At 37.7% G+C, this 20,960-nt stretch overlaps 1 protein-coding gene and 1 long non-coding RNA gene across 6 annotated transcripts in view; one reads left to right on the top strand and one right to left on the bottom strand.

The window, feature by feature from the left end:
- ADGRB3 (adhesion G protein-coupled receptor B3) overlaps nucleotides 1–20,960 on the bottom strand; it is a 700,018-nt gene that overhangs the window by 19,592 nt on the left and 659,466 nt on the right. For all 3 annotated transcript variants that reach the window (XM_059701276.1, XM_059701274.1, XM_059701275.1), the window contains 3 exons: nucleotides 15,817–15,912; nucleotides 13,154–13,193; nucleotides 8,595–9,238 (listed from right to left, as the gene is read on the bottom strand). In XM_059701276.1, the coding sequence (XP_059557259.1) occupies nucleotides 8,595–9,238; nucleotides 13,154–13,193; nucleotides 15,817–15,912 (780 nt within the window). The remainder of the gene's footprint in view (nucleotides 1–8,594; nucleotides 9,239–13,153; nucleotides 13,194–15,816; nucleotides 15,913–20,960) is intronic.
- On the top strand, nucleotides 1,410–16,435 carry LOC132237176 (uncharacterized). Of its 3 annotated transcripts, none has more exons than XR_009453474.1 (5): nucleotides 1,410–1,891; nucleotides 3,216–3,378; nucleotides 7,347–7,466; nucleotides 8,543–8,704; nucleotides 15,772–16,435. It is a non-coding gene; the product is annotated as an uncharacterized LOC132237176 (long non-coding RNA). The 3 variants fall into 3 exon arrangements; XR_009453475.1 differs by lacking the exon at nucleotides 1,410–1,891 and adding an exon at nucleotides 1,980–2,164; XR_009453476.1 differs by lacking the exons at nucleotides 7,347–7,466; nucleotides 8,543–8,704.

Consider the following 20,960-nt stretch of genomic DNA (forward strand, 5'->3'; position numbering starts at 1 on the left):
GCCTGATAAAAATCGGTAAACATAATTAAAATGAAATTAATGTGATGATATTTTATTAGCATAGGAAAGGGTATTCTTAGCATCTGCTCCAAGAAGTCGCTGGATTCATAGGATGACTGCATATAAAAGGAGATGGCTGATAAATAGAGGAAAGGTCCTCCAAATTTTCTAGTACAAAGCAAGTTTCCAATATAGAGTGTTTTTGTGGGGGAGGGAATGGGGATGAAACAGGAAAAATTAAATAATCAAAACAAGTAATCTTCAGGCAATTGTTAAAAATATTTAAACCTTTGGACAAACTTCTGTTTTATTTTTTCCCTCTTCTCCTCTCCCAATATATACAGTCTTAAGTACAGAGACTTAACAAGGAATCACATCCAAGTTAGGTGGGAGACTCTTGTAACTGTGAACATTAGTAGAGACAGAAAGGCACTCATAGTTTATTGAGAAACCTGACTAAACTTCTGCTACTAGTGTTAAATGGTCACTATAAAACCAGACCCTCCCTATGGAACCAACTCCCCAAAGCTTGTTACAGTAGACAGAAGGTAATATACCAAAACAATAATTTTGCTGTTAAAAAAAAGTTGAAAAGTGCTGAAATAATTTGATTTTGCTGGAGCTGGATTGAGAAGCCTGTCTCCATATCCCGTCAAATTAAATGGAAACTCAGCACGTTGACGTCCCTTTGCTCCATGTCCCCAGCATTAGCCTAGCCCAGCCCTGGTGACATCCTGGAAGGAGGGGCGTGGGCAGGCATTAACCTAGACCTCCGCTGTCATCTCCCTGCCACTGCTGTTATCTAACTGCACTATGCTAGACTCAATGTCAGTGTTCCCATTCGGCTTTTGGATGCGTTGCCTTCTTGGCACTGTGATTCAGCAGGATGCTTTTTGTAAGTATACATTAAGCAAAATTATTTCCTAATACAGCAGATCGAAGTAGGGAAACACTTAGCTTTAAGCAATTATTATGGAACATTAGCCACGAGCTTTGTGTTCTATTTGAAAATTGAATAGTGAAATCTCATGAAAAAGGTTCAGCTAGCTAGAGAGTAAGAGGCCCTTCTGCAGTACACGTTGAGGAATTCTCTGTTGCCTCTTTGAATGCAAAGCTGTGTTGCTAAAGGCTCCATGTCTTACGAGCAAGAACAAAAGATGGGAACCTAGAAAAACACCAGAGATTCTGCTTCCTAGAGCAGATGTCACCTATGTCAATGTGAAATATGGAAAAGAAAATGGATATACTCCTACAAATAGATTACCCTGTCTTCCATTTACATTTACTAAAATTAAATTCTAACATAAAGGTATGTAACAGAACAGGCAGCCTTGAGGGATTAATGAAGAAATAAGCAAATGAAGCAGATTTCTATCAAAAGAGCCTAAAGATGGGAAATAAAGCAGTGAAGACTTAAAAATGAGAGCGTGGGGAAATGTGGCAAATTTTCAGAGCCCAAGAGGGGTAAAACTTTGTGTAATATTCATATCCCCACAATACTGACCAAGTATCCCAACTTTCTATAGCTTATAGTGTTTTCACAAATGAACATGTTGACTATCCTATGAGATGGTTGGGAAAGTATTATTTACCATCCCCATTTTATGAATGAGAGAACTGACGGCTAGACAAGTTAAAGTAGCTTGTCCACTTCACCTGGATAATGAGCAAATGAGTTGGGATTCACACTCAGGTCTTCTAACTCCAAACCTTGCGTTTTCTCCACCCTCTCACTAACTGCTCAGTGGTGCAAGTGATAATATTTTTGTAGCAAAGATGCCTGTTATATTTTGCAGATTGTTACTAGAACTCATCAAGAATAACATTAGAGGACCCTGTTAATCCAAGACTGACAACAGTGGACAGAGATGCTCTCTAAGCATAAAGCAAGGTAACCAAATTAACTTGTCAATTATTTTTTAAGGGAAAACATAGAAATATGATACTTTAAAGAGAAAATCTGATGCAATATACATATTAGTGTTGAGTAAAATAACAACTATTCTAATATAGGATAGTTTATGAGCAATGATACCCTGACAAAGAGTAGCTGACTTCTCCATCTCCTATTGCAAAATCTACTTTACCTTAAAGAAATATCTGGCACTGGAAGAGTGGTGGTGTGATGGGAAAATCGGAATGTTCAGTCTGGTCAATTTTCCAGGTCAGTTTTCTGTCCTCATCTCACTGGACTTTCAGAAGGTTTGGAAAGTTAATCGTTTCCTCATTAAAACACTCAACATCCGTCAGCTTTTCCTTTTTTTCCTCTTATTTGCTGTGGATCAATCTCAAGTCTCCTTTGCTGGCTATTTCTCATCTCCCTGCCTTCTTATTGTGGAGTTCTCTCCCAGAAAATAGAATCTATTTCATGGTTTTAAATACCATCCTTTCAATTTCAAACACTCTTTCTTCTTTTTATTCCCCCCCCCCAATCACTGAAAAAGTTGTATATCTAATTGGTCAAGTTAGAAACTGAGGAATCACCCTTTTCTTCTGTTCCTCATCCTGCATGTCAAATCCATCAGCAAGAGCCATCTGTTCTACCTCCAAAATACTTCTTGATCCACCCACTCCCTCTATCTCTACTTGCATCACTTTTATGGATTACTTCAGTAGACTCCTAACTATCCTCCAGCTCTCTGTCCCAGTTCCTTTTCTCCAACCACGGGATCCTAATTCTTCCTCTTCCAAACCATCAAAGGGATCGATGGATAGAGAAATGATAAACACAATCATCACTTGCTTCCATTGTTTTAGAAGGCCCTGCACAATCTGCTCTTTTCCTATTCCAACTTCATCTTAAAGAGCTCACCCCCTGCTACAAAGGTCTTTTAATCCTGTGAGAATATTCCAAGCTCTCTCTTAGCTCAGTACCTATGCACTGTTGTTGTTGTTTTTTATCTGAATCCCTTTATACTTCAGAAGGCTCCCCAGACCACCTTAGATAAAGAAGTCTCTCCTTCATATTCCACAGTTATTTCTCAGAACACTACCTAGTTTTAGATGATTCATTTGTTAAAGGTTAATTATCTCTACCACACGGGCAGGAACCCCATCTCTTTTGATCACTTTTATATCCTCAACATCTAGCAGAGGGCCTGGCACAAAAGCACAGATTCACAAAATTATTGATGAATGATTGAAGGCACCGCACTGTGGCAGGTGGACAAATCCAAAGGAATGAGATTTGTTTGGGGTTTTTTTTCCCCCCTCAGGAATACTCTGGGAGAATTTGGAGAAGTAGGTGGATGACACAAACCCATTATGAATAGATCAATTGACAGCCAAGAGAATCAAGACAATTTTTAGGAAACCAGGCTTATGACTAATAGAAGAAAAAAATGCATGATGGTATGAGGCTACTCTGAGCAATATTTGGTGAGTATATGCATAGAGGCATTGATCCGTATGTAGTTCTTATAGAATAATGAATACTCTCTCAAAGGGAATACTTCATTGTTTGTGTCACTGCAAATTAAGCTGGACAGGACATTAGGAGATTCAGTGAGGAATATATTCCACTGACTAATAAATGCAATGTGATTGCCATTAAAAGATTCTCTTACAAAGTTTTTCACTCAGAAAGCTTTAATAATATGTCTGTGAATATAAAACCTGAGTAATTAATTTTAAAAAATGACTTTTATTTAAGCTAATTTTGTTTGTGTGCCAGCACAAAAGATAAAATTTCCTAATTCAGGAGTAAAACCAAAACACTAAATAAGGCCAAGGCTTCTTCTCACAGCCTTTAAAAATAGCACCAAAAACTTGCTTTGGCAAATGTCAGTTCTGATGGTTTCTATTCATGACAGTCTCCTACATCTCAAGTGAGGCCATAACATTTTGTCTAATATCCTGAATATCGATTTAGACCAGCATTCAAGCCTCTTCACAGACATTAAAGGTGTAATGGTAGTAAAATAATAACACAACCTCCCATCTGAAGCACTCCTTACAATTTTCAAAGGGTTTGCACATACATTATCTAGCCATAAGGGAGGCACCTGTGGTGTGACATTATACCTAAAATGTTTTATCTCTGAAAATCATTATGCTGAGAGCCCTACAATTCATGTCTAGAGGAAAATGGGGAAACAAAAATTTAGTTTAAGAATGGTGGCCCTTTTCACCTACTTAAATTGAGAGAGATTATTTGACATGTTTTCAGATATATAGCTAAGTTTATATATAAACTAGAGGCCCAGTACACAAAATTCATGCACGGGCGGAGGGAAGGGGTGTCCCTCAGCCCGACCTGCACCCTCTCCAATCCAGGAGCCATCAGGGGATGTCCTTCTTAGGCCCACTCCCCGTGGTTCTCTGCTGTCTGCGGGGCTGGGGGGCTTTGCCACTATCGCAGCAACGAAGCCCCCACACCCTGCTGTTTGCTCTCAGCGGTGGTGCTGAAAGGACTGGGGGACTCCAGCAGGGCTAAGGGGATTGGGCATCGCCATCTTTGTGACGGTCAGCTTCCATATTCCCTCTTTATTAGATAGGATGGACAAAACTGGAGCTTTGTTTTTGATAAAAATCATTTTGTAATCTAGCTACCTCTGATTAACTATTAAGGGTTTCTTTATTAATAATATAACTTAAGGCAAGATTTGTCACAGGAATAGCAGAATCCACTTAATGTGTTTCATAAGAATTCGAGTGATGAGCCATATAAGGGACCATGAGGTAACCTAGATATTAGCAAGAGAAGAAGCCACTGTGCCCAGCCAGGCTGGATAGACAAAGGGAGATGGCATAGTGACCTGAGCCCAGGAACCAGGTACAAGCACTCTGGAACTGCAGCTAAAGAGACACAGGGTGCTGCCAAAAGCAGAGAGAAATATCCTGGGATTCTCTCTTCTCCCCCACCTCCTATCTCTCTCTTGTCTTTCCTATTGGCAGTCTTCTCACTGGCCAGAAGCCAGTGACACAGAAGCCTGTATCAACTCTGAGTGATACAGGAGAAAAGGATGAAGAATAGATCATGTGCCAAACAGGCTCAGGACATGCAGGCAAGTTGGGAAGACAGCTGGGTGAAGAAATGTTTACTATCTAGATCTAACAGCTACAAGCTGTTGAAAAAATATACCAGTATTCCATTGATTCAAAACAACTACTGGCCTATCTTCTTAACAATGATACACCTATATTTTTTCAAAAAATAAACAGAACCACAATATAAGATTTAAACTATATTTCATAGTCCTCAGTGGTTTGAGAACTATGATACCTCTTTTTCTCCCCACTTTTCCATAGCAACTAGTATCTTTTTGCTTTATTTATGTACATACTATACACTCAACACATTTTGTTAATTAATTGAAGGTGAATAATTTAAATGCTGGTGATAATTTCATTTTTCTTAAGCAAAGAAATTAGAGCCATTGTGAGCAATTCTACCATAGTAATATTTTAATTAATCCATAATTGTTGAAACTAAATCTAAATTTTTCAGAATTGTTTAACAAGTCCATTCTGGGAATGGATACAGTTTGGAAGAAAGAAGATGAGAAAAAACAAGGTACTATCAGGCAGGGAGACAATATTTTTCATGCCAAGAAACTTCATGAAAATATAATGCTTTCTACGCTCAATAATTAAGGGTTAGCTGAACAAACTCCCCGGGGAGGTTGGAGCCTTTTCTGCTGGCACTGCCTTTGGGATTGGGGAGCCTCCCTCTTTTTATGTTGCCTCCTGCTTATTTGAATAAATACTTTCACCCACTCTTTGGCTTTCCTCTTTTCTCCCTTCTCTTTTCCTCTCTAACACTGCATTCTATGCTACATTTGGTAGCTTCTACCCTGTTCTTTCTTTCTCTCATCGCTTCCCACCTGGGTAATTTGTGAACACCCACTCCTCTAGAGGAAATGTCCTGAATTAATAATAACATCTTTTTAGCCTTGAAACTATCTGACCATCCCTGTGGCTGCAGTCTCCCTTCTCACTCAGAGGGGGACAAGACTCAAATTGTTCTATGGCCTATGCCTCATGTCATCCACATATCTACCCACTAAGACTTGTCTCCTCCTGGCTATTGTTAACCCCCACTCTCCACGCAGGAACTCTAGTTATCTTTCTGATTTTTCTCTGTTGTCAGAATATCATCTTCCCCATTGGTTGGTCCTATGGATACAGCCTAGCAGAGTTGACAACTCTTACAATGCATCTCTCTGCTCATTAAGAAAGCCATACCACTGACTTTATTATCATGGTTTGTCATTGGAGACTTGCCTATCTCCAAAATCTGAAGTTATATACACCTATACTTGATCCACTTCATGTCTTTATCCACTCTAAGAGCAAGTGTCAGTCAGGGTTAAGTGAACTTTATAGTTACTCGCAGGCTAATGTTCAGGCACATTGCTGTCGCTTTAGAAAGTTGTAAAATTGATTAGGACAGAAAGATTCTATTCCAGGGTTTGCTATACATTTGCTCTGTAGCCTTGAACAAATGACTTTAAGGATTATAACAACTTATCCATTGCACAGAAGTGTTGTGAAGATTAATTCATGTTTTTAAGGTGATTTGAGGCTCTGCTAATGAAAGATGCCATATAAATGCTAATTTTTATTATCCATTCCCACATCTATATATTTTCTTTCAGCTAGCTGTCTCCTAAAATGGTTACTGTAAGCAATTCCTAACTATTAGACTAACTATGAAACTCTTCTAAAGAATGAAAATGAGGAATTGACTTTTCATTCTGAAACCTGAATTTTCTTCCTTCTCAAGATACAAACCTTTTGATCTCCAAGTCATTTAAATGCAGATCTTTTGGCTGAATCATAGCTGTACTTAATAATAAGGATATGGAGACTTAGAAAAATGACAAATTACAAATTGAACAGTCTATTGTTCAAGTACACACAACCTGTACAATATCAAACACAGAAAGATTTTTAGGCTTTTAAATGTAAAGTGTTTTTATAACAAGTAAAATATTTAATGTAATTTCATTCTTACCCCTTTAGTACATCTAAAGAACCATTCTAAATAGAAGACTACATATGGTCATGATTTTTCCAATAGTGCATCTGAATTATGCTTATTTATGTTAGGTTATTATATCAAGTTAGCACTAGAGAAACAGTCATTATTCTGCTAATTCAGAGTGAGGGAATGCTTTTGTTAGAGGCTGCTCCAGCCAGCAATGAACTTGGCCTCAGTGCCCTATGCCTTTGGTTCTGAAGGATGATTCTCCTCAGAAATCCCATTCCATTTAAGATTGATCTAGAATTTAGGATTTTATTTGAAATCCTGTGTATATTCTCATTTTGTTCTAAAATTTCCTTGATTCAGTTTGGAAAAACCTCAAAATAATACCACTCACCAAGTTACTCTGGTCTTTCAGGATCTCTCTTTGTTTCAACCTAGAAGACATGACTTTGTGGGGGTGAAGGAAGAGAGAGTTGCCCCTGGGCACTTTGGAACACCAGAACATACGATTATCAGCACACTTCTGAGGGAAAGGGTAGGTAACAAATTATAGTGTCTTATGAAATAACCTCAGATTAAAAAAAGTGAGTAAGACATATAAAAGAGTGCATATATCACATTGTATACTGAACACATGTAAATATATCAGCAGTGACTTTACAACAAAACTTCAAGATAAAGGATAAAAAAGTCACACATAAAACAGAAGACATTATATTCCTTAGATCTTACTTGATTGACTATAATACAATATGAATGATTTTGATCGTTGTTGACTATTGTCTACTTACTTTACAGGTAGAAAAGAAACTGAGAGGAGCTTGCTTTTTTACAAAAGCCATGTTGTTGGACCCCTGAGTCCTGACTCTTAGCCTGTTCAATTTATATCCCTCCTGAGAGGTCACAATTAAAGACCAAAAAATTTTAGTGGTCATCATTCTGTAAGAGTGAAGAGCAAAACATTTACTTTGAGAGACACTGATCTAACATAGTAATAGTTTATAATCAGTGTAATGGTAATCACATTCCAATTTTTAACAGCTGCCCTCACACAGAAAATCCAGAATTGGTTTAAGTTTGTAGTGCTATCCAGAAACTTCCTTAACCACCAAAAGACCTTTAGTACCTGGGAAATGTCAGGAGGGTCTTCTGGGTTTTTTCCTTATAAGTGCTCTACTTGGTTTATGAAGAATTATGACTTCTAGGTATCTTTTTTTAATATAGAGCAGTGGTTCTCAACCTTCCTAATGCCACAACCCTTTAATACAGTTCCTCATGTTGTGGTGACCCCCAATTTCATTGTTACAAATTGAACATAATTAAAACATAGTGATTAATCACAAAACAATATGTAATTATATATGTGTTTTCCGATGGTCTTAGGCGACCCCTGTGAAAGGGTCGTTCGACCCCCAAAGGGGTCGCGACCCACAGGTTGAGAACCACTGATATAGAGGGTTCCTTTTTAAAAACAAGATCTTGAGAAAGAGGATTCTGATGCACTACTGGAAAAAAAAAACATACATTCAGACTATTTTAATCCCAACATGCCAAAAATTCTTATGGATACATAACTGCAAAAGGTAATGTGACTCTTCTCTCTCTGTCCAGGACCACACCAATCTCTTATGTTTCAAATGCCAAGAAAAAATTTATTGCTTACCTCTAAAGAACTCATTGATATGGTCGATCCAGTTTCACTTCTCGATAGTCCTGCATTATCATCCAACTCAGTGGCCATGAAATTCTTCACAGCTGTGCGGGGCTCAAAGGGTAAATTCTGCATATGTTCCTGGGGTGCGAGATGCTGATCTAAGTTCATACTGAACTGGTCCATAACAGGGGGATTCATGTTGAACTCAGGATTTACTTTGTAGTGCAACAGCCTTTCATGTGGCAGGGTTTCCATGCCAATATTCATTTTGCTTTCCTCTTTCATTGATGGCTGGGTGTTTACAGAACTTCTGGGCATCACAATGTAGTCACTTTCCATCATTCTTTCTTGAGGATGGACTATGTCCATATCAGCCCCTCTCAAATTATCATCTGTACATAAGTACACAGTTCTCCGCAATTCACTGTTCTCCTTTTTCAAACATTGATTGCCCAGCTCATTCATACTCATGGGCATGTGCAAACCCGTGGGCTGCTGGATAATGACTTTAGAAATGACATTTCCAGGCAATGTTGAATAGCTTAGCTCTTCAGGGTTTGTTCCCTTCTCTTCTTCATCATCATTTAAAGAAATCCTAGAGAGTGTCCCTGTTATTGTTGCTGCTCGGCAAGGACCAATATCCTTATGAAGAACTGTGAAATTCAAATATGAAAGTTATGCATGTCTACTTTATTATACTTTGTCCTCTTTCTACTAAACTATTTCCTTAATAAAAGGAAAAGCTAATATTTAAAAATAACATATCCACTGTTTGTACATGGTCCATTTTACTCACACGCTATTACTCATATTATTGCTTTTGATACACTCTCATAGGTCTCAGGTAGCCCATAGCTAAAGCATATCCCAAAGTTGATTAATGGACTTTCAAAAATCTCAGTCCTTTAACAACTCTGCTGCATAGGATTTTATGACATTATGGATATATTTCACATAAATATGGCTATTTTTGTAAAGGTTTTTAAAGTTGTGATCATTAAAATACTTCTTTAAAGAGGTAGTAATCAATAAGAATTCATCCTACAGCATCAGAAATCCCTCCAACAATTATTCATGTTGAAAGTTAATGAGCATTGTGGTCAAGTAGATGCAGGGTTCAAAAGTATTTATCATCTTCAGTTCCATGTAGGAAAAGGAATTCCTTTTACAAGATCAATCCATATGCTAGAATGCCCTTCAGGGGGTACTAAAATTGCTGAATTTAACCAAGCAAGCAAATTGTCAGAGCTTCCAAAACCTCCATTTCATTTTAAACCTGTAAAATAATGACCTAGAAAAGAATTAAAAATGCATAACTTACAGTAAGAGAGGGAAGAAAATGAATACATAAACCAAACACTCAATGAAAGAGTTCAGAATTCTTTATTAAACTATATTTTCATGTTTCCTGCCTCTATAAAAAGAAAGCCATATTTTATGCACACTAGAGGCAGAATGACTCAAAGCATGCTTAGTTGTGAAAAACTTTCAGTTCTGAAGAAATATTCTTGGTAATTTGGGTCTTGAAAGCGCACAGAACAGCACCGTGTGCAAGTTGGCTCAATGTATACACCTAATGCTGCCCTATCTACAAAGCAGAGCATCGCCACTGAAAATGTCATTAGGCAGAGATCACTGTAAAGTATTTGGCTTACTGTCTCTGCTTGAGAGGTTTCAGGTATATTGTTATCAAATAGCATCCTAATTGTGCACTAAAGCAGAGGTTGAAAAATAGACTATTAATAGTTTCTCTATTACAAAGACGAGAAGCCTTCAAAATTATTTCAAAACATGCATCATTCATGTAATGTTTTTATCTTTAAGGATACTGTATTTAATTATTGCATTAGATATCTTTATTTTAGACACAAAAAATCGTGACATCTCCATTTTTTTTTTTATTAAACCTACAATCTGGTTGTGAAGTTTGTATTAGAATAATTTAGTTTAAAAGGATTATTTCCAAACCTCTTAAAATAATAGATTGGTAATAAATTGTGGTTGCCAGAAACAACTTACATGAAAATACTAAAGGGCAAAGTACATTAAATTAATAGACTAATGATATTTTAAATAAAATACTTTTAAAAGTCTTCACATTCATGGAAGAATACTATTTAATCCAAAATTTATAGCAGTAAAAGTTAAAGGCTAGTTATAAGAACCTATCATGTTGCATTAAGGACATACAATGTTATACTTTTATGAATATATTATAAAGAAAATCTTAGTACTGAATATTGATTTTATAATGTGCATATATATAAGATTCATTTATTTAGTTTTGTAGAAATATATGATTTAAAGTTATAGTAAGCACATTTTTATTAAGTTGCATAGCCATCTTTATTGAAAATGTATGTATCTTAAATATTTGAGGAAAGACAACTCTTCTCATGAAGTAGTGTCTACTCCATATAAAATAAATGTCAGCCTCTTAGAATTGCTTAAAATGGATATCCAAAATTTGATTGTACAACATAAAAAATCCATACTATCTACAAACATGATTTTGAAGTGATGGACTTTTTAAATTATTCAAGGTGTAAAAGGCAAACAAAACAAAACACAACTTACACAATCAGATATATAATCCAACGTTTGGGAAAGTGAATTTCAATTAAACTTAGCGGAAGATTATTGAGAGTCTGCATTGAGACTTTAAAATCAAATATACCTCAACATGGATAGAAAAACTCAAAGGAAAATTCCTGATGAGCTCATATAAAATGGACACAGGCAGAAAATGGAAACATTCAGAACAATATTTTCAAATAAAATAATGGTATTGGGAATACTAAACCTCAGAATGCAGTGAATTCTGGGGAAAAATAGGTAATTTAACAAAAGGGAACAAATGAATACTTAAGAAATGAGACCAAAGCTGGAGTTAGGATGAGTTAAAATATGCTCTCTGTGTCAGTTCTAATGCATCAGAATTTCCTGGCTGGCAAGTAAAAACACTGATTACTTTACACAGTAGGTCTAGGATAGGGCTTGAAAGTTTCAATTTCTAACAAGTTCCCAGGTAACATTAACACTTTTCATCTGGGGATTACACTTTGACAACCACTGGTTTCATGTTAATAGCTGTTAAAGGAAGACAAAACTGCTCCTATTTGGCTTCTCTAACAAGGAGGGCTATAAAGAATACACCAAAAGTAGTACAAAGGAAACTAAATTGAAGATAGGTAAATAGGACTTAAATATATTCAGGCTTCCAGACCCAGACAAATCACACTCGGCGTTCTGAACACAGATGTGAACCCTGGCACCATGGCTAGTGATCTTTGAGACATTATGGAAAATGGATGAAGCAAGGAAAAACGTTTTCTCAACTTTCCAGAGGGAAATGGTAAACTTGGGAAATCAACTACTGTGTCTTAGGAATATTTTGTTAGCTATTAAACAGAATAGGGTGATTCCTGATAGCCCACACAGGTCCACTATGGGTTACCTAATAATGACAGTTATTCTATGATTTGCTATGACGATACTCAGGAGTGAGACTATGAGATTAATCTCTCAAATTCTTGTGATTATGACAACTCTGTGATCTCAGACTCTGCATAGATGGTTGAAAGTTATAAGTTGAATCTGTAGTGATACTAATATAATATTACAGCTATGTAATCAGATGCAAATGTAGATAGCATTAGTAAAAGTAAAAAACCAACTGATAAATTCTGGATACATATGTATTCATTTGGGAACCATAAATTAAAATTATTAACAAATTGGAGGTTACCAGGCACACCATGCCTGCCTGAGAAGATGCTCTGAGGAATGGATATGGAACCATGGTTTGTTTAGCCTAGAGAAAAATGACTTAGATTGGGCTAAATGATACTTGCTCTCAAATATTGGGATATTTTGGTGAAGTAGCTATCCACTCTTGTTCTAGAGGCAATAATAAAGCTAACGGATAAAAGGTAAAGTCAGGTATATTTTTGTCCCAATATAAGGGAACATTTCAACAACTGGAGTCATCCAAAAATTGAAATGTGGATTCCTTTAAAACCCTTGAGTTGTCTACTCTTGGTGAGAGTTTAGCCACAGGCAGAGACAACCATCACAGACAGTGTCAATGAGACACCAGTACTATAGGGCAGAGTATGCTGCATGGTTTTTCTTGTTCCCTCTAAAAGTAGAACAACAATGGCTACGATACACATACACACAGGGTCATTTGATCCTTAAAACAAACACCCACATTTCATAGGTGATGAAACAGACACAGAGAGATTAGATTGGCCTGACAACCAGTAATGGAATGGGAGGGCTTACATCTTCAAGTCGATGCTTTTCTGCTGTCACGGTGCTCCCAATTAACCATTTCTAGTTTCTCTCTCCTCTCTCTCTCATTCCCTTCCCACCCCCATTCTGCTATTACAATACAATATTTCTATTTGAAGGATTTTATTTATGAATAGAACTCTGAATATTCTGTCCTATTCACCACACAAACACGTGATGCACAAATCACAGCATTTTCTTTAAAATAAAAAAGCCATGAAAATGATTTCACATCTCTAATGATTATAGTTTCAAAATCCAAATATTCTTACCTGACCGACAAGCAATGTCTACATCCTTTTCAAAGTCTGTCTGTAACAAAAAATAATGAGGCATAGAATCATCATTTAATAAAGACCTCAAATAACTTCTACTAACCAGATTACTGGAAGTATACAGATATCTGATTAGGCAGTACCAGGTTATTGTTTTGTACAAAGGAATTTTCTTAAGGAATAATCAAATTGTTTTCAAGAGTATTTCCTAGAGACCAAATGTTGAATAAAATCAATGGAAACATGCCATACAATTTTGAGAAAGTAATACAATACCCATTGTCATCTTCCAGGACAGAATTTTAAGGCAATTCCTTAAACTATAATACAAGATTAAAATATGCACTATTATGAATACACTTTGATAAATGTCTTTGTTATTTGTATTTTTAAGCATTCACTTTGTATATATTGTTTGAAGTGTTGTATTTTATAGCACAGCTCTGTCAAACCCTTAATAGTCAAATCAGTCTCTTCTAATGATCCATTTTCACTCAAATGTGGCAAAAGACTTTTAGGCTTAGAAATTAAAATTGAAGAGGAAGCAATACTAATCTGGCCTACAAGCTCCTAGAGCAGTGATGGCGAACCTTTTGAGCTCGGCGTGTCAGCATTTTGAAAAACCCTAACTTAACTCTGGTGCCATGTCACATATAGAAATTTTTTGATATTTGAAACCATAGTAAAACAAAGATTTATATTTTTTATATTTATTTTATATATTTAAATGCCATTTAACAAAGAAAAATCAACCAAAAAAGAGTTCACGTGTTACTTCTGACACACGTGTCATAGGTTCGCCATCACTGTCCTAGAGGTTACTTCCATCTTCATATTTTCCCCAAACTTTTATTTTAAACTAGAGACCTGGTGCACGAATTCGTGCATGGGTGGGGTCCCTTGCAGGGAGGGACCATGGGAGGTTGGCTGTGGGAGCACACTGACCACCAGGGGGCAGATCCTGCATTGAGCATCTGCCCCCTGGTGCTCAATATGCATCATAGCGACTAGTCAACTGGTCATTTGGTCATTATGGTCACTTAGGCTTTTATATATATCAGTGGTTCTCAACCTTGGCTGCACATTAGAATCACCTGGGAATCTTTTTAAAATCCTGATTTCTGGGCCTCATCCTCCGGAAATTCTGTTTCTTTGTTATGGGGTGAAGCCACAACATTAGTAACAAAGAAACAGAATTTCCAGAGGATGAGGTCCAGAAATCAGGATTTTAAAAAGATTCCCAGGTGATTCTAATGTGCAGCCAAGGTTGAGAACCACTGATATATATAGACTAGAGGACCGGTGCACGAATTCGTGCATGGGGGGGGGGTCCCTCAGCTTGGCCGGCAATTGGGGCCAATCAGGGCCTTCTGGCCCAGTCCCGATTGGGGCCATAGGGGCAGCTGGCCAGGGGGAGGGACTGCAGGAGGTTGGCTGGCCATGGGAGGCTGGCTGTGGGAGCACACTGACCACCAGGGGTCAGTTCCTGAATTGAACATCATAGCTACCGGCTGGTCATCTAGTCATCTGATAGTAACGGTCACTTAGGCTTTTATATATATAGATAATGTTCATTTTTGTAATGGTAAAGATAAATTAGACCATCTTATCCAATATTTTAAATTCAAGATATTAGTATTTTATTTTTAATAAGGAATTAATTATTCCTTCTCAAGCTTTACTTAAATGTTACTAGTATATTTTTGACTATTTTTATGTTGCCTAATAAAAAAGATTAATAAATCAAAGAACTATATGATTTCATTCATATGTGGGATATAAAACAAAAAACAACAAGCTCATAGATACAGACAACATTCTGGTGGTTACCAGAGGGGGATGGGGAGTGAGGAGAGGACGCAGAGGGGGACAAGTATATGGTGATGGAAAAAGACTAGATTTTGGGTGGTGAACACACAACGGAATATACATGTTGTATTATAACGTTGTACACCTAAAACTTCTATAATGCTATTAACCAATGTTGTTCCAGTAAGTGTAATTTATATATTGTAAAAATATATATTGTAAAATAACTCTTTTGATTTTAATGACATAGTTTAAAAGTTATCTCATTTCTAAAGTATACCAAAGTGGTTATATCTAAAGTACCCTTAATCCCAACAACAGTCAGAGCTCGTGTCCAGTAACTAACTGTTACTAGAAGCATGGCTACCCTTTAGTTTAGGGCAGTAGTTCTCACGTGAGCTTGCACATTGGAACCACCAGCGCCTGGGTCCAAACCCAGAGATTCTGACCTCATTGGTCTGGAGTGTGGATTCTAACGGATTCTAATGTGCAACCAAGGCTGAAAGCCACAACTTTAAGACTAGACGTGCAGGACCATAGTTCTGACCTGAAACAAAGAAGACTCTTTGGACAACTTGTTATCCCTAATTCCGTGCAAGGATGAAAACACTCTCTGTTTCACAGAAGCCCTACGCTCAGTACACTACTGGGTCAGTAATGGATGCTGGACTCCCAGGCTATCCAGACAGAATAGTTATCTAGTATCAGAGTTCTACGTCTGATAATGCAGTAAAGCCAAAGTCACTCAAAATGGGACGTTAATGCTATTTTACTAATAAGAATACTGGTATTTGTTCATTTCCTAGAAATCATAACTCAATCAACAATCAGAGGGGAAAATAAAATCTCACCATGATTTGCGCATGCCCATTAGGAAAAGAACTTGAAGAATCAGCATTGATTGGATCCTGACAGTTTCTCAGTCGGCATCTAAATGCATCCTGAACCTGTGGGAGCCAGAAATGACAGACTTTAATTTTCTTCTCTCTTAGAAATGAGCAGATAATGTCTACATTAGCAAACAACTGAAAAAGCAGTTATCACTGTTTTTATGTTACCCAATTTATTTAATTCCTAATACAAATACTGATGTTCCTCGACTTTGCTCTCTGCCAAGGAAATTTACCACTTGCCATAATCTATAGAGGGAAGTGTTGGGAACTCCACAGCTATCAAAATGGCTGTGTCTGGCTCAACACCAGTAATTCTCACCTGCGGGCAGATTTATTTCCACTGTTACAAGCAATATGTGTGGTTTTCAAGGGGGATTTACTATTTGGTATGGCATAATCTATAATATCTCTAAACACTGTGAAAAATAAAATTACTCAATCATCTTCTGACAAATTGATTTTGGATTTTCCTTTTATGTCTCATGTAAGGGATCCTATTGGTGAGACTATTTCTCGTCTCCCTTCAAGTACTATATGCCCTGAAACAAAACGCAGTAAGACAAAGAGATAACAAAAACAGATCTGTTTCTGGTTATCTTTAGAGGGCGGGAGGAGGGGGGGGTAGGTATTTGGTGAAGCCAAACTTTCATAATATCCATTCATAATTGGATTCTGAGTAAAGAACAAACATATTTCAAGGAAATTTGAAGAACACACCTTTCATTAAGCACATGAATAAACATGAATAGATGAGTAAGAAGCACAGGACCCATATTTATTCTGATCACATGATGCCTCTACATCAGCATGACCTTTCCACTTCCTGTGGCTCATTAGGCTCCTAACCAGCTATTGATGGACATTATCACAAGTAGCTTCTCATCCCAGTCCATGGCAGTCAGTTTATTAATATTTTATTTTCCTGACTTCACATTATTGACATTCCTCTAGCTCATTATTATAATCTGTTTTATTGTATTAAAAAACAAAGCATGGATGCGGTGGCATGTTCCCTATTTTGCTCGAGCACTGCTGTAGAGACTGCCAAGGTAAAACACACAATGACCTTTACTTGTGGAAAGCCCTGATATAAAACATCATGCCACTGTTGTGTTGCGAGATGTGCATCGTGTATGTGTTGGGCAGGAAAAATTGGAGCCTGTTGTTTTCAGCTCCTCTCACCTGTATCATAAATCACTGGCAGTCTCTTTCCTAAACTGCAAGATTTCGAAAAGTGACATGGAGTTTAGTCACCAGCATAGAGTCTTGGATAACCAGGTCATCATGAGACCTTCGTCCACTAGTATTTCTCCACCTCAGGCTCTCATCCTGGTGATGAGACCACGATAGGGTGTATTAAGGGACTGGGGTATGGACTCAGTGCTCTCTGACCTCTTTCTGATCTTTGATTCTAATATTTCTAAATCTGGGATTTCTTGGGGGTGGTTGCCTGATATGAGACATATTAAAATCAAAAATTGGTAATGAGTCTAGTGTTTATCCGATGATTACTGTTTCTCTTATGCAGAAATTTGCATTAGGGAAACCACTAAGAGAGTATATATGTTTTCAGAAAAAAATTCTAAGAACCAATGTCAAAAAATAGGTCCCTGCTATTTTTTTGTTTGTGCTCTGAGACACTGTTAAAGCAAATATATAAAGGAAGAAAATGTTGCCTTTTAAGAGCTGCTACATGAAGATTTTTTTTCAGATCTATTTCTGACAACTTGCATATATAAAATATAAAGGTGGCACTTGGTCATACCAAACGTTACTTTAACTGGTGCTCACTAACCACTATATTTTCAGACCTTCAGAGTGTAGCTGTCAGAATATTTCTGTCTCACAATGAAATATGCAAAAGCAACCTCTACAAGTTTCTCTCTAAAATCAATTTTCTGATAGCTTGAAGGAAATATAAAATTTTTAAAAATCCAATTTTTTCATAATAAACACTAAATCAGTTCCTAAAACTCCCCAAAATGACAATGGATTAAGGGCATTTCTACACGGGAGAATGATGTCAGCTCCATGAATCAGTCAATGTTATTCAGAAGAAATTTAAAACAAATGCATAAAAACCCTCTAGTAAATTCAAGGTCATCTTCATCCTATATAATAAAAGGCTAATATGCAAATCAACTGTTGCTATGATGCGCACTGACCACCAGGCAGTAGATGCTCAACACAGAAGCTGCCCCCTGGTGGTCAGTGCGCTCCCACAGTGGGAGCACCGCTCAGCCAGAAGCCCTGAGCTGGGCTCAAGGCTGGCGAGTGCAGCAGTGGTGGCGGGAGCCTCTCCCACCTCTGTGGTAGCACTAAGGAAGGCTAGGAGCGGGCCTAAGCCGTCATTCAGACATCCCCCAAGGACTCCCAGACTGCGAGAGGGCACAGTCCAGGCTGAGGGACTCCCCCCAACCCCCCTCGAGTGCACAAATTTCATGTACCGGGCTTCTAGTGGTCATATAAATGCCAACATTTAAGTGTTAGATTTTCTGGCATTTTTAGTGCCTCTATTACTTCTAATTCAGAAATATTTGCAGGAAAAATTCCACTTATTCCAAAGACTCCATTTTATTTTTTTTAAATCTTAAAACTACATTCAGGTAATCTAGATGTATTGGCCTTAAATATTTGTCCAACACAGTCAGGGAAGAATGATTAGACTAGGTTTCCCACTGCTATTTCCTTACCACAGAAAGGGCGTTTCAGGCAAGACACCTGGGAAGTGCATCTGCAGCTATTTGGGAGCATTTTGATAATTAATTGACTTTCCTATCAGGTAAACAGAGAGACATCTTCGGTGAGTCAATGTGAGTTGTACTAATGGAGAACAACTGACATTTTTTAAAAAGCAAGTCTACGAGAACCTTTTTTCCAGACAAAAAGAAAGCACAGAAAACAAGTAAGCAAAGACAGCGTCTAGATCTGACTTTTCAATCCTAAAATTAAAATCTTCAGGACCAAGACTCATATTTACAATGCTAGACAGTAATAGTCTTGATATCTTCCTTGCCTTGTCACTAACATTAAAGAAAAATAATCATTAGAAGATTCAAATATTTATTATTTAAGCTGCAAGTATCTGTGGAGAGCAAGTTACTTATTTCAGGTAACAATTTATTTTAAAATTTATTTTTAGATATTAAACTCATTATAACTCAGAGTTCTTGCAACAGCATTTTTCTTAAAACTTACGTTAGACTAGTAAATACAATTTTTAAATAGACCTGTCTCGAAGAATTATTTAACATAAATCATGGCACAGTTAAAATCCAGAGTTCAAAATTTCCCCTCTTTATAAAACTCCGCCCTAGGTCTTTCACCTTAATTGCCAGCCAGGCAGAGGATTAAAAAGTCTCAGGGGAGTAGTAAAGAACAAACATGTAAATAGCCTTAACAAATTTAGGGGACTTTAAGGAACTGATGTTGTGAAATGAAAACAAAACAAAGGCCTGAAACACCGTCAAAAGTAAGGTGAGGTGAGAAGAGTAAGCTATCAAAGCTGTCTTGTGCGAGTACCTAACCGGAGCACCACCGAAGTTACCTGGACTACTACCGGCTGGGGGCTGTCCTACAAATTCCTGGAAAAGCTACCAACCAACCCTGTGGAGGAGATGGACTCCTGGATGGGGCAGGAGTCAAGGAGGTTTGCAGGGCGTGTCTCGCTCCTCTCCCCCCCCACGGGGTGAGCTGTTCGGTTCAGCTCCGCAGCAGCAAGCCCGGGGCTTCTCGGCTGTCCTCGCTCTGAGGCAGCTTGGCAGAGTGTCACTGTGACAGTCGGTGCCAGATTTAGAGGTGGTGGGAAGAGCATGGAGTGCTGTTCGGCAGCCTTGCCGTTTAGAGAAACATCACACGAAAGAGCTGCACGGTTTGAAATGGCTCCATATTTAGCACGGAGTAGCTCAGACCCCAAGTCTTCACCTTTTAACAAGACAGTTTTGCCTCCAGTTATTTTGAGGACCATTTTAAGCCAAGGAAAGAAAGAAAGTTACGTGTTGAAATAATTTGAGATTGTTAACGGAGGGAAACGGGGTTTCTTATGTGTTGTGTAATTTCCCCCCCTGCATCTAATGTTGACGATTGTTTCTCTGGATTCATATTTGAACCATTGACTTGGTTCTTTGTCATCACATTAAATTTCATGTAGATTGCTACAGATCCATTAGCTATAGATTGAGGGAACAATATGGACTTCAGTCCCAAATTTCAGTCTAATAGAAATATTAGAATCCTTTAACCTAGAGGATCTTTCACTTAATCTCAAAATTGTAGCTCTTTACTTTTTCTATCACTTTTGGGGGTCAAGGTGACATTTCATATACATGATCTGAAAGATATAACAGCATTTGGGTAGCATGCAAATGAGGAAAGAGGAAAAGAGATGTTATCCGCCAGACACTACCGCCCTTGCCTTCACAGAAGATGTCTCATTTTAGCCTCATGCCATTCACTTCGAGCAAAAAATAAACACTTAATTGATAACCTCTCATTTCTTATATTTATTTCAAACCTTATTCCAGACATACACAACTTCCCATCATTAGTTTAACAATGTTGCAAGGCAGGACCTAGGGGTCTGAAAGGAAAGGGAGGTGGCATTTGCCCGCCCCTATGGCCAGGTACTCAGAGCAAGCCACGATTGGATGCTACCTGGCAGACATGCCAGTCTGCCAATCTCTGCCATGAACTCTGTGTCTCAGTTTGTTCACAGATGCCCCTTTACTCATCTGATTGTATGCTCTTGTTGAGCTCCTAAATCTCTGTATAGATTTAGAGAAACCAAACCTGCAGATTAAGACGGATCCAAATTTTCACGATACAATTGCCACATGCTCAAATCAGGAAAACCCAATCTGGAAGGAGAATAAGAATTTATATTCCCCTGCCTAAGACATGGGATGACTATTGCCCGAAGGGAGCTTGGTGATTTCTTGGGAAAGTATACAGGAGCATGAGCATAGCAGTCTTGTGTATGTCAAATCTGTGTTCCTAATTAAAGACAGTCTTTGTGCTCCCTGCACTCTGTTCTGATAAAATCCAGCTTTATTGTGGTAACTTTAGCCATTCTCCCATTTCCAGATGCACATCCTATTTTATTA

Source organism: Myotis daubentonii, chromosome 6 (genome assembly GCF_963259705.1).
Source record: "Myotis daubentonii chromosome 6, mMyoDau2.1, whole genome shotgun sequence".
NCBI lineage: Eukaryota > Metazoa > Chordata > Mammalia > Chiroptera > Vespertilionidae > Myotis > Myotis daubentonii.